The following is a 14285-nucleotide window of genomic DNA, read 5'->3' as shown; positions in this document are numbered from 1 at the left end:
CCAAATTTCTCACACCTGTAACATTGAATATGGGAGAGATCCTTCTTGGAGGTATTCTTGCCTTGACGACCTTTCCTCTTCTTAAATTGTTTCTTCTTGCTTTTCTTATTGGAGTTCGTATTTAGGACTTGGAGATCTTCATCTATATTCTTTTGTTTGATCGCTTTCTTATTTAACCTTGACTCTTCTTGAAGACAATCTGCTCTTAGCCTCTCAAATTTTGGATATTTAGCCCTTGCACTGATACCTTGGACGAACGTTTCCCATATACTAGGCAACCCATCTAGGGCAATGAGTGTTAACTATTTGCTTTGGATGTCATATCCAAGTGTTGCTAGTTCATCCCTTAGGGCTGATATCCGCATGAAGTAGGCATTGACTGACTCCCCTTTGATCATACCTATATGATTTATTTCTCTTTTTAAGGCCAAGGTTCTACTTGCATTAGATATCTCAAATGCATTTTCAAGTGCTTTGAACATATGGTAGGACGTCTCATGTTTCTTTATGATAGCCATAATATTATTCCTCACCCCATCAACTATGATTTTTATGGCCTTTTCATTGCCTTCGATCCATGTCATTTTGTCAGGTTCATTCTCAGGTTCTTTAGATTCAGCTTTTACAAATGATTCAACTTTATTCTCTCTTAGAATCATCTTAATTCTTAACTTCCATGCTGAGAAATTGTCACCTCCTTCGAGCCTATCCACAAATCTGATAGTGTTGGCCATTTGGAGAAATGCGATGTTAGATATATTCTTGACTTGAATTTTTCACAAATTTGAAAGCCGCAGGTTCGATCTACCCGCGCTCTGATACCATGTAAATGTTTTTCAAATTCCAATTAATGATCAAGGTATATATATAATGTTGTTGTATTTCAATGTAAATGCTTATCACAATATGATTGTTCTGGTGATTAATTATATTCTATGTATTACAGGTGGAGATAGAGCATTAATAATTTTGATGTCTTCTCCATTTATCATTGATCGGTATATATAAAAAAATAGGGACGATCAAGTGACACCTTGATCGAACATGTCTATTAGACATGGCTGATCAAGATGCCACTTGATCATGCCTTTTCATTCACAATACATAACCAATCTAACTCCGATATTAATCGGTGTCAATGCGTAATGATGAAGTCCGATAACTAATTGGTGGCATTAACAATGAAGCCCGATAACTAATCGGTGGCATTAACAATGAAGCCCGATAACTAATCGGTGGCATTAACAACGAAGCCCGATAACAATCGAGATATCAAGGTTACTGTTTATTGTTAGATTGCAATGTTTATATATTAACACAGATCGTGAAATACGATCCTAGCATGATCGTAAATTTAACATCAGTTTGTATTATTATAATCGGTAAAACCGATAATGCACCATATATATAAGGAGAGCAATTATAATAGTAATATCAGATGATAGAACAAAGGAATAATAAGTGAAGTCTATTATAGTCTATCGATGAGATAGATGATTGAATGAGAGACTTCATTTATCTCTCATTCAATCATTTATCTTACCGAAGCTATCATGTATCAACACATATCGTGTAGATATTATGCTGTACAAAATGGCCCAGGAGGTACCGTATAGAACAAATAGAAGATAATCAAATAGGAACAACCAAAGATAGCCATACGGGCAAGGCATGAGATCTTCGTACAATGGGAAGGTATCGTGCAGTACAAATTGAAGCAAATTGTCGTCATACGATGTGGCAAGAAAGCCATATGGGATGGCAAGGAGGTCGTACGGAGTAGCAAGGAGCCTATACAGGGTGGCAAGGAGGTTGTATGAGACAACACCAAATTTGTACGAAATAATAGAGACGTTAGACAACGAGAACTAACTAGATACAAGGAAATTCGTATGGGTGTAGCAATGTGTCGTATGGGTGGAATCTTTTTACGTATGATTGGGAGGTGTCGTATGGCCAGGGGTCGTCGTACCTTGCAATTATGTAGCCGCCATATGGTTTGAATCGGGAGTTGCCAAGCCAAAACTTCTGCATTGAGATGACATACTATAAAAAACTTGACATTCCTTACATTGCCACTAAATAGTTGTCATACAGTAGGGAGGGAAACCTGTTGTATGCTACCAAGTTTCTACTGCCATACCAATTTTGAGTGTTATATCCTCTCACCAAATAGATGTCATCGTAGTCTACTTGTGCCATATGTACTTTTGCATCCTTTTGTACAATCGAATGCCTCTACTGCAACTATTGTCATTTGCAACCCAGAATCCCGCACGCATGAACTGTCCAACTTTATAAAACCATTGCTCATTGATTGCTCTTAACTAAGAGTTGTAGAAGCTCCAATAAAATTACACATTGACCTAAAATACTTGGTCGTCCTCCATTTGCTAGTGGAATAGTCCATTCAGAAAACTCATCTCATCTTCAGAATAGTCTTCCAACTCAAGCACCACTTCATCATTGGGTTCCATTTCTTTCGTTCCTTCATCCATACCCGACTCTTCGTCTTCAGACTCTAATTTGGAGGATGCCAATTCCTCACTCACTACCTGATTCCTTATGTTGATGGCATACTTCCTCCCTTAAACTCTTGATGGAGAGTGAGCTCTGCTTCCAATTAGAATCAACCATCCCCTCCCAAGGAGTGCATCGTACGCCTTCTCCAATGGGATGACTATGAAGTCCAAAAAAAATTGTTGTGTCCCAATTGTTACTTTTTGTGCCACCAATGTTCCCAACGGCTTGATGTCGTGCTAGTCAGCACCTACCAAGTGGAAGGTTGACGACCAAAGTGTTGGTCTTCTAAGGCATTTCCAACTATCTTCTGACAGTACGTTTACTCCCAAGCGTCCATCGACAATGGTGTTTGTCAATTTCCTCCACATATGTTCCATCTCAATGACAATCAAATTCTTCCTAATGCTCACCTCCATCAACAATGGTGTTTGTCAATTTCCTCCACATATGTTCCATCTCAATGACAGTCAACTTCCTCCTAATGCTCACTATTAGCAACATTGAATCACATTTACCTCCAACGTCCCCAACACTCCGGGTACATTGACTGTCAGTTCCTCTTGTGGCTTACAATGTTTGTAGCTGACTGTGTCATCACTGTCCGTGTTGGTAATTGCCACTGTTAGTTGCGGTATAGTTTGAAGGTCTGTCACCTTGGTGGGTATGATTGTCTATAGCACCTGTCGAACTATGTTCTTCTCTTACTCCAATCACAATGACATACTTACAGTTCTGTTAGAGTTATTCTTTCCTTCACCAGCACTTGTTCTACTTTTTCTCTGGCTTCTTGAAGTCGTTCCTTCTTCATACAACGGTCCAAGTACACCACCTTCTTCATTTGTGCTCTTGTGATTGCCAGAACTTCCTCGTCTTGTTCCTCCACATCTAGCATATTAATACCCTTTTGCTTCGGGTAGTTGGTGTCTTCATGGTCACCTTGTCCACACCATTTGCACAATAGTTGTGCGTTCTCTTTCTTATTCTGGCAATCCCTCGTAAAGTGTCCCCATTCGCTACATTATCGGCACTGTATGATAGGACATCCTTTGGAGTCATATTGTATCTGACTTCATCTTCCTCGTTGATTTCCATAACCACCTAGCGATACGTTTTGTGGTTTTGATGAGTAGACTCTCCCTATGTGAAGAGTACTTGCGTTCTTTCGATATTCAAATTATATAGACACTCCTTTATTGAATGACCCATCACCTGGCAAATCTCACAAAACATCTTTTTAGGACAATTACCATTCATGTGCCCCTCAATTTTGGACTCGATACACCATAGTTCATTACTTTCTTTATTGGTTCATTTCTCTACCTTCAATTCCTTCATCATTCTCATCATATCCCGTCATAGGGCCTGAACCATTTTGGATTCTCCATCAATGCTCTCATCATCATCAATCTTTCTTTTTCCTTGAGAGGATGTTTTGAATTTGCTCTCAATGTCTATCGCTTGATTATACGCATCGGCGTACAATGATAGAGGTACCACTTTCATTTTCTCTCTCAAAGAAGGGATCAATCCCTCAATTAACCACCTCTTCTTCAACCCATCAACTAGCTAGTTCTCTATCTTACTTAGCAACTCCTTAATCCTAGGAATCTACACCCATATGTTCACAAGCTTCCCTTGTTTGGTATTATAAATTTCAGCCACAATGTCATTCTCGTCCCTCGGGAGTTTAAATTCCTCCTCGAAATCCTCCTTCAAGCTATCCCATCATTCTGTGTGTTTATCTTCCAACTCTGAAAACGAGTCAATGGCTATTATCAACCAGTAGTTTTTATCTAACAGACTTCTTGCCAACCAAATGGTTTTGCACATCTTGCAGTGCCTCATAGGATCCTCTAACATGTTCCCCATGAACTTCGGCAGTTTTTGACGATTCACATTCGGACTCGTCGAAGGAGTCACCATCTTTCTCACCTACCTACTCCCTTGTATGTCGGACCAAGGTGGGTTGTTCTAACCACTACATTTCAGTGCTTTCCCTGCACTCTAAGCAACACGCGCATCCTCTACACATCAACCTCCAACGTCCCCAACACTCCAGGTACTTCCAGGCTCTAACTCACTCCTATGCTCCCTGCGTCAAGGGGCTTGTGGTTCAGATCCTCCAATTCTCATTTTCCCTAAGATGGATAGACAGCAGAATGTCTATGAGTTTAGGATTTCCCTCTTCGTACTCCTCATCCGACATTGACTGTATGGACGAATTGTGTAATTGTCTGATTGGATTTTCCTCAAATGTTTCTCATAATATTCTTCTTCGTTCTCTTTGTTCTACGATCCTTAGAGATCACTTGATCTTGACCAGCTCGTAGCGTCTTCTCACCTTTATTGGGATCTAAGGGCATGAATCACTCAAATTTGACCCGATTTGTTTTAAGGCAATGACACCAAATGTTTACTACTATATCTGAAAAATTGAATACGAGAAGTAACAATAAAGATGACAATGCATAATAGACACAGGAATAAAATATATCTTTATTCATACATGGAATTATTACAGAGAAGAAGACCAGATATAGTCGGCCAAGGGTTACAATTGATCGGACTCTTCCCTCCTACCTTCCTTGACGTACACAATATATTCAAAGGACCTGATGGTTGCCAAGAGGAACATAATCATCAACCAACCAATGCTTATAACTACCCGAGAGCAATAACCCATTTAATACAAACAATTAATACACTGGCAAATAGCCAATATTATCGAGCATAACAATAGGCATTGTACGCTAACTACACACCATGACAACAACATTCAATGGCAACATAAAGTACTTGAGGCAATGTTACCAAGGATTCAAATAATCATTTACCTAGAGATGCTCCTCTTTCATTCTCCACATCATTACATTTTTTATTTTTCAAACAAGTTGTAAACTTTTTTTGTTTGTTGCAACCATGGAAGATTAGTTTCCAATTAAAGATAGCCTTGATAATTTTTTGGATATTCAAGGTCCAAGTGGAAGGAATCAAGTTGAACTTGAAGTGTTGCAATCACCTCATCAACATAAAATGGGATTTGGCATTGATCATATTCTAAATTCCCTTAGACAACAGCTAAGGAATGTAGTCTATATTTGGTAATGTTTTAATTTCTCTTTTGAAACAACTCAAACTAGAACAATATGTGAGGTAAAACCTCTCTTCAAATTGTAAGGGGAAGCTTCTTGAGATGTAAAACTACCCTAGACACTAAGCTATAAACAAAAGATATAGTTATAAACATTATACAATATTATTTTGTTTTATTTTTATTTTTTAATAATATCTTTTAATAAATTAAAATTAAAACTTTAATATTTTAGAATATTTATACTAAATTTTTAATTATTAATATATAAAATTTAACAAACTTAAATTAAAATATTTGAATTGTATTAATCAAATACATGATTACTTATTGTAATAATTTTGTGGTTCTATTATTTATATTCTTTTTATGAATCAAATTTATATAAAACCCTATTTTTTTAACAGTGGTCCCCTATCATCCCCTAAAAAAAGGCCCAAAAGTACCCCCATATCAGAAGTACATCCCACCGTCCCCTGTCATCCCCGTCCCCAAAACTTCTTGGAACAAATATATATTCAATCGTTAGGATTAGGCAAACCATATCATATTCATAAATTATCGATAATACTACACAAGAATATTAGGGTATGGAGGAAGAGACATGATAGGGCCACCGGAAGCCATTTCTACATCAAGCCCAAGAGTGTTGTCTACCACAACCCTTTTTCTTTCTTGGCAGCTTGTACCTGCTTTCCCCATGCATGTCTAATCTTCCAGAAGACAGTTGCCATCTTGCGGGGTTGGGGGAAGGTTGTAATGGGGTTCTTTGTCCTAGGCCACTATGGTCCTTCTAGGATGGCCTACTTACGAACCCGCTCATCACCCTTCTCTTACACCTCAAGCCCTCTCCCGCAAGGTGGATTTCAGATAGTTGCATATCTATTTACTACCATAGAGGCATACACTAGGTTAGCAAGCTGTAGGCATATGACTTTGACATCACTTATGTCAAAGGAAAGAATAATGTTGTTGCTGATGCATTATCACGCAGGCCACATTTGGATGCCATGATTGAGATCACTGAGGATTGGAGGCGTTTGATTTCTACAGAATATGCTAAGGACTCGTGGGCCTCTAGCATTATGGATGGTACAGTGCAGGATGATAGATACTCCATTGTGAATGATCTTATCATTTACAAAGGGAGAATTTTTCTTGTAATAGGATCCGAGATGAAGGGCAGGATTTTGAGAGCCTTGCATGGTTCTCCCATGGCCGGACATCTAGGTTAGTATAAGACATATAGACAAGTTAGAGAACGGTTCACTTGGAAAGGACTCAAGTCCGATGTTCTTCAGTATGTGAGGGAGTGTCCTATTTGTCAACAGAACAAGCAGGAACATACTTATCCAGCAGGTCTTCTTCAGCCACTCCCCATTCCTGATAGGAAGTGGGAATGCCTATCGATGGATTTCATTACGGGATTGCCTAGAGCCCACAACAGTGATTGCATCTATGTGGTAGTAGATCGGCTCATGAAGTTTTCTCACTTCTTTCCAATCTCAGCTACCTATTCAGTAGCTCAGGTGGCAAATTTATTTTTTCAAGAGGTTTTTAGACTCCATGGGTTGCCTCAGACCATAGTTAGTGACAGGGATAGCAGATTTATGAGTCATTTTTTGCAGGAGTTATTCAGACTCAGTGGTACCGAGCTTACTCCCAGTACTAGCTACCACCTGCAGACTGATGGTCAGACTGAAAACATGAACAAATGGGTGGAAGGTTACCTCTGGAACTACATAGCTGGACAACAGCGAGCATGGGTTAAGTGGTTGTACCTATGTGCGTATTGCTACAAAACTACTTACCACATGTCCATCCATATGACGCCATTCATGGCCTTGTATGGGTATGATGCGCCCAACTTCTTGGATCTTTTGTTGAGTGGCAGACGAGTGCCCAGTGCTAAGGATCTTCTTCAGGAAAGTCAGGACATTGTGAGATCATTGAAGGAGAACACTCAGAAGGCATAGAATCAGCAGAAACAGTACGCAGACCAAAAGCGAGTTGAGCGGTCATTTCATGTAGGAGATATGGTGTACTTGATGTTGCAGCCATACAAGCAGTCTACACTCAAGAAGAGTGGTGCGGAAAATCTTAAGTCATGCTACTATGGACCATTCAAGACTGTCAAGAGAGTTGGAGAGGTGGCCTATGAGCTTGAGCTACCAACAGATGCAAGAGTTCATAATGTCTTCCATGTGTCACGCCTCAAGAAGGCAATATGACACCATGTTGTACCTTCCACAGTGCTACCTCCTCTTGATGAAGAGGGGAAATTGATACTAGTACCTAAGGCTATCATTGACTCTAGGGAGCACAGATTGAGGAATAGAGTCATCGATGAATATTTGGTGAAGTGGAAGGATTTGCCAGTTGAGGATACAACTTGGGAGAAAAAGGACATTCTACAGCATCCAGCATTGACATTGCTTGAGGACAAGCAATTTCAGGAAGGGCGGACTGTAATGTCCCCTTCTCATTAGTCCTTAGTTTTTCACAGGATTGGCCTATCATCCAACCCTTGTAGGCCAAGAGGATCGATTAGGGGGTCGAATTGTGTTGGTTTTGGAAATAAGCCACACCCGGACCAACGATGGACTGGTCCAAGAGGGGCCAGTAGCTCAGTGGTAGAGCACTCCAACAGCGTATGGAAGGTCCTAGGTTCGAGTCCTAGCTGGTCTATGTCTCAACATGGTATCAGAGCCAGGTCCAAGCCAGGAGCCCCAAGCACACGAGAGGTGTGGCTTAAGGGGGGTGTTGGTGTTGGAAATAAGCCACACCCGGACCAACGATGGACTAGTCCAAGAGGGGCCAATAGCTCAATGGTAGAGCACTCCAGCAGCGTATGGAAGGTCCTAGGTTCGAGTCCTAGCTGGTCTATGTCTCAACAAATTGCAGTAGCTTATGGCTTCACACTTCATGTTTCATGGGTTTAAAGGTGAAATAATAAGATTACACGTATTACGAGGCATGTGCACTTTGATTTTAATATAATATTATTTTATAAAGTCCAATTAATTTAATGTGTAATAAATAATAACAAAGTGTACCTACCCTTATGAGGAGATCTTCTAGAAGAAATTATATGATTGGATGAAAAAGAAATAAATGGAGGAAGGTAACTCATTGTTGAGCATCAATTGTTGAGTATCTCTTCTTGTAAGTTGACTTGTGGAGCCGGAAGGTTGTCTATAGAGAATCATTAGGGAACGGAAACTCCCGGCGATTGGCATAACTAAGGAAGTGAAAGACCTTTCGAGGGGTTGCAATAGAGAGGGAGACATTTTCAGTCTTCCTATTTGTGCATATCGTGGTTTTGCTGGGTGCCATACATTGAAGATTTTCAGATTGGCCGATTAGACACTCATAGCTAATCGAATTGCTCAAGGAGAGGAAGCCGATTTCATTTTGGAGGGAATTATTGGAGGAATATTGCTTGTGGCTGATCATAACCAGGTCTGAAGTATATCGATCTCCATACCCCTAACCCCAGATTTTGCTCATTGTGCATCATTGAAGTGTTGAAGGTCCATTTGTAGGTTAGCAATTTTAACAAGAGACTTGGGCGGCTCTTTTTATGACAATTGGAAGGGGAATTGATGAGGGATCGGCTATTTATCAATTAAATTCAGAATCAAACCATAATGCCATTGTGCATAGACTTTGGTTCTTAGCTTGTGCATTGGTCTTCAAAACTGCCCATTGAAAAGGACGATCCATCCCAGCACTCAAGGCGATCATTTTAGTGGAATCTTGAGGTGATTTCGGCCATCATATTTTGTGATCTCAGTCCACTCGTTACAGCAGCAGGGACAGCTTTAGGGGAGGTTCAATTTGGCACACTAAAGGGTCTTGGATTGTGGATATTGCTTTCTTCTTCAAGGCGACATTACCAGGTTCCTTACCAATAAGCTATCCTTGTAATTTCCAGTGTGTAAGCTTGAGTGTAGTTACAGTCCTCAGAAGTCTGAAATTTGTACCTTACTGACAGTCCATATAATTCTACTTTAGCTGCCTCTATCATGTTCTTAAGGCTGTCAATGTAATGTTTGTTTATCAGTCATATGAAATAAAAGGAGGAGTTTGGGTTTGCATCTCAATGCATTATCTTTCTGAGGACATAAGACAAGTGTTTGATAAAATGTCCATTTTCTGTTATCACTTGTTTTGATGTTCAGTTTGGAATATAATCATAGGAGTCAGTTGTTTTGACCAATATCAGCTTTGAGGATCATTTAGGATCATCTATAAGTTGTTTGTTTAGAGATATTTATGTGTGTTAGTCTTCACTGCAAATCTGAAAACATTATTAGCATAACACGCAAAACCAAAGTTGCATAATACACAGTTTCAGAACAGCATAACACGCAGTCCTAGCAGCAAATATTCCTTGTTTTCAGTCATCATTTGGACAGGGGATATTTCAATTAATCTTACTAAGAATCATCAACATATAAACATATATATATAATGGATTGACAAATATATGTGACTATTATTTATACCAAGAATATTGGATTGTAAGGATTATACTGAAATCTCTCAAATGCTATTTCTTGATCGACTGGTTGTAACCTTGACTGATCTGATGTTTGATGCTATTGTTTCAGTCTGTATGTGCTGGAGGATTCCATCTCCTTTTGTGATTGATGTTTTGCTCATGTGCTGATCTGCTGGTATCGATACTTGATGTTTCTGCAGATGTGTTTTTGGATTCCTTCATGACACCTTTGTGACAGACTGTTGCAGTGCACAGTGAATTGAAATATTATAAACTATAGTCTGATCTGATTATTTGTTAGATGTGCAGTATTCTCTATTCTCCTCTCCTATTCGATTTTATAGACATTTAGTCCTCATACCAAATTATCAATATAATGTACAATAGCTGTATATCTGAAGGTCTGATTCTTTATATCAGATCTATTCTCTTGGTCAATGATGATGATGATGAGTGCATCTGCTGACAATTTGATCTGCAGGTTCTATCTTTAAATCTGCTCAGAAAGTGTTTATGTCTTCTGTAGTTTTTAATTTTATATCCTTTGTTTTGGATCCGTTCCCCTCTGGCTTGTCTATTCGTTAATACCATTCAAATGGTGCAACTCCTCCAAGAAGGCACATCTTATCCAAGAGATGGGACTATTTGAAGGGTCAGCCATCATATGAGTCGGCCACTCATAACAATTGGTTAATGATTATTATTATTAAGTCAGCCCTCATAAAAATTGGTTAATAATTATTATTATCGAGTTGGCCCTCTTGACTAATACTATTTTATCCTTAATAATAGTTGGCCATGAATTAGATATTAAATTAAATTATTTGCCCTAAGCTTTAGGCGCCAAGGGTAAAAAGGGTCAGCCAGGGCAGACTCAGAATTGGGGTTTTGTGTATTTATATGCAGGGACATGACAACCTACTCTGCTTAATCCACTTTAGCGAAGATTTTCCACCAAATGGTCCCACTCGGCCAACAACTTCAATGCTAATGCTGATGCTTCGGAAATGGAGGATTGGAATTTTAAAGCTAATTGTGTGAGTTATGGTAACATTGGCTGGATAGCCATATTGCCCCTCAGAATCACGCTAGCAAGCAACAATGCCCCATCATAAGGAACCTTGCATGACCTTGATAGTCTCTTAGCTATTCAAAACTACTCTTAAAATCACCTAGTTAAACTTTAGTTTTCTGAAGATTGCTGTTTGCTATGTAAGTATGGCACTCTCTTCTAGAAGACTACATCTTCCTCTATAAGCTAGGAGTGCAAGGGATTTTTGTAAGCTTGTAACCATTTTATTAAAATTATATACTTTTTATCAAAAAGAAAAGAAAAGGTGCAATGGCACAGAAATCTCTAACAAATGGGATACTTGCTTGGTTTATGCATCTATCCACCTACCTACATAGCTACTTACAGATCTATATATTTAACTACATAGAGAGAAAGAAAGGGAGGGAGAGGCACATACAAATACATGTGTGGTGAAGGGAGGGGGAGATGGTGGAGGAAGTAGCCAAGTTGGTAGTAACTTTTATGAAACATGCTCCCTAAGGTTTTGCATCTATTTGAAAGAAAATGGGCTTATTCACAAATATCCTTGACAAATATCAATTTTTTTAGTAATAATAATTAATTATTGAATAAATTGTCTTCCAAGAACATAAATCTATTTATAGTGGCAAGGATAGGGAAAATAAGAAAGAGAAATTATATTGATTAGTTCGCTTCTAGATGTGAAATACAGTAGCTTCTGCCCATTCCAAGTTTTTTTAATTTAGAATTAGCCAAATAACTAGCACTTAAATGATTTGAGATGCTATCCAAGGATGAATTAACAGGAACATTAGGGTTGTAAATCATAAATCTTCTTCAAACTTTTCTTCTTTTTTCCTTCTTTACATTAATGTACCAAATATGATTTCAGGCCAGATTTTGCATTGTAATCCAGGACTAAATTGAATGAATTCAAGCAATACATACCTTCAAATTCATCTTCCCACACACCATAGTTATTTGTAAATGGCATATCAGGCCCAATAAGGCCCACATTCAGACCTTGCTTAGCTGATTCTGCAGCTAGTGACATCCCTGCTGGACCACACCCCATGACTACCAAATCCAAATTTTCATCTCCAAGTTGAAGAAGTTGCAACTATAAAACACACAGATCATCATAGATTTTCATGTCACTATATAAAATGAATATACAAATTGGAGATGAAATGATTTATAAAAGAACTCAATCAAAGGAAAGTTTAGTTTAGCATAGACATGGCAAAGAAAGAACTATTTGGATCCCTACTGGAGAAAAGACTATGCAGGAAAAGCAACATCTAAAATCACTATGCATGATTTAAAATATACAAGTTAACAAGAAAGTAAAATAAATAGTACCTAGAGTTGAATATTGTATGGCTTTAGGAAACCATTAATTAATTTCATATGAATCAATCATCAAGCGTTCTGTACAAAAACCATACATTTCAAAGAAAAGGCTTTTGATTAGAACCGTATTGGAAACTACACAATTTTTCGGTGTTAGAATCAATAATGGCAGGGCTGAAGAAAACATGAAAGCTTAAATAATGTAATCCACAGCCAATACTTCAGAAATCAAGTTAATTATTTTTATAAAATATTGAAATAGAACATCTTTCACTTTCACCGCTTTTGTTTCATTGTAAACCCCTCCACCATCTTAGTTTGATACCATATGTAAACAAGTGATTATAGTTAATGCCAAAACATATAATCAGTTATCCGGAACCTAATAAGCTCTAAAGAAGGCAAGAAATGATTCGTGATTATTTTAGTGCCTTCTAAGAGATTCAAATATTTTTATTCTCTCTATTCATTTAAATTGGATGTGGCATACCAAGGGTATAGTTAGATCAGATTTTTCTCTACAGTATTTATAGTTTAGAAGCATTTATCAGGAAAATATTGCAAGAATTCTCTCTATTCATTTAAATTGGATGTGGCATACCAAGGGTATAGTTAGATCAGATTTTTCTCTACAGTATTTATAGTTTAGAAGCATTTATCAGGAAAATGCAAGAAATTGCAAGATATCATTTCTCACCATGTCTATCAAAAAATTCCCGAAAATACCATAAGATTTTCAAAACATTGATAAATGCATTTTTGACCAAAACAATTGCCTATTTATCAGCAACTCTTTCATTTTTTCGCTATATATGCCTCTGCAACACGATTTTATCCTCATTCTGCTCTGAAATTTTTTCTATGAGCTTTCTCTCAGACATTTTAGGGTTTTCAGGCAGAGTTTTCAGCTTTGCTAATTTTGTGTCAGTCATTCATATCAACTACAATGCATTTTCTCACAGAAACCTTTTTATCCTGTGCTTTATTCCTTACTGTTTCATCCCATTTTGCCACACATTGCCCCTATTTAATGTACACTGCTTCTGCTTACAAAGTGTTTTCTGATAAGTTTGAGGGATATGCTTTCAAGTATCCTCAGAACTGAATTCAAGTCAGAGGTACTTATGCAGATGTATTCTATAGGGATCTAGTGAATCTTGATCAAAATGTGTGGAAATCACTTCTCACTCATATTCCACATTCAATGGTGTTGAAAATTTTGTCCCTCACAAGTCAGCAAGAAATAAAATCCTCAAACAATATATGACAGAATTCATGTCTACCAGACTTGGAGTGTAGAAAGATTCAAACATTTTATCCAATTCCTTCAGAGTTGCTGATGATGGAAGGCTGTACCATGAAATTGAAGCATATATTCTGCCAATTTTAAATCTCTAATCTACAGTTGAATACATGGGTATTTTGAACTGCTGGTTAACAATTTAAATCTCATTAAGCTATTTGAAATTTCATGGTCAAAATAAGCCATAAAAATATGGTAGCTTTTGTAACTATCAACATGCAACTCAATCACCTATTGCCTTGAGAGATTGTACTCTAGTTTATTTTACTACATAAATCCTGTGGAACACAGGAACACGTCCTTGTCCCACTTCGCATTTTTGAGATGACAGGACAGTGGGGAACACCTACCAGCTGTCCTCAATTTTTCCTTAAAATGTTAAATGTCCCTAAAATGGCTGAGAATGTAAGGAAACGTCCACAAAATCATGGGAGTTTTTTGCAGGTTAGCAGTCAGAAAATCTTAAATTTGC

The 14285-nt window shown here is 38.0% G+C and overlaps 1 protein-coding gene across 1 annotated transcript in view; it reads right to left on the bottom strand.

Annotated features, from left to right (window-relative positions):
- LOC131050901 (lycopene epsilon cyclase, chloroplastic) overlaps positions 1-14285 on the bottom strand; it is a 270496-nt gene that overhangs the window by 215332 nt on the left and 40879 nt on the right. Inside the window, exon 3 of the mRNA XM_057985246.2 lies at positions 12106-12277. Coding sequence (XP_057841229.1) covers positions 12106-12277 — 172 coding nt within the window. The remainder of the gene's footprint in view (positions 1-12105; positions 12278-14285) is intronic.

The sequence above is a fragment of the Cryptomeria japonica genome, chromosome 2, assembly GCF_030272615.1.
Source record: "Cryptomeria japonica chromosome 2, Sugi_1.0, whole genome shotgun sequence".
Taxonomy (NCBI): Eukaryota; Viridiplantae; Streptophyta; class Pinopsida; order Cupressales; family Cupressaceae; genus Cryptomeria; species Cryptomeria japonica.
Note: the sequence above shows the minus strand (reverse complement) of the source record. Positions and strands in the feature narration are given on the sequence as shown.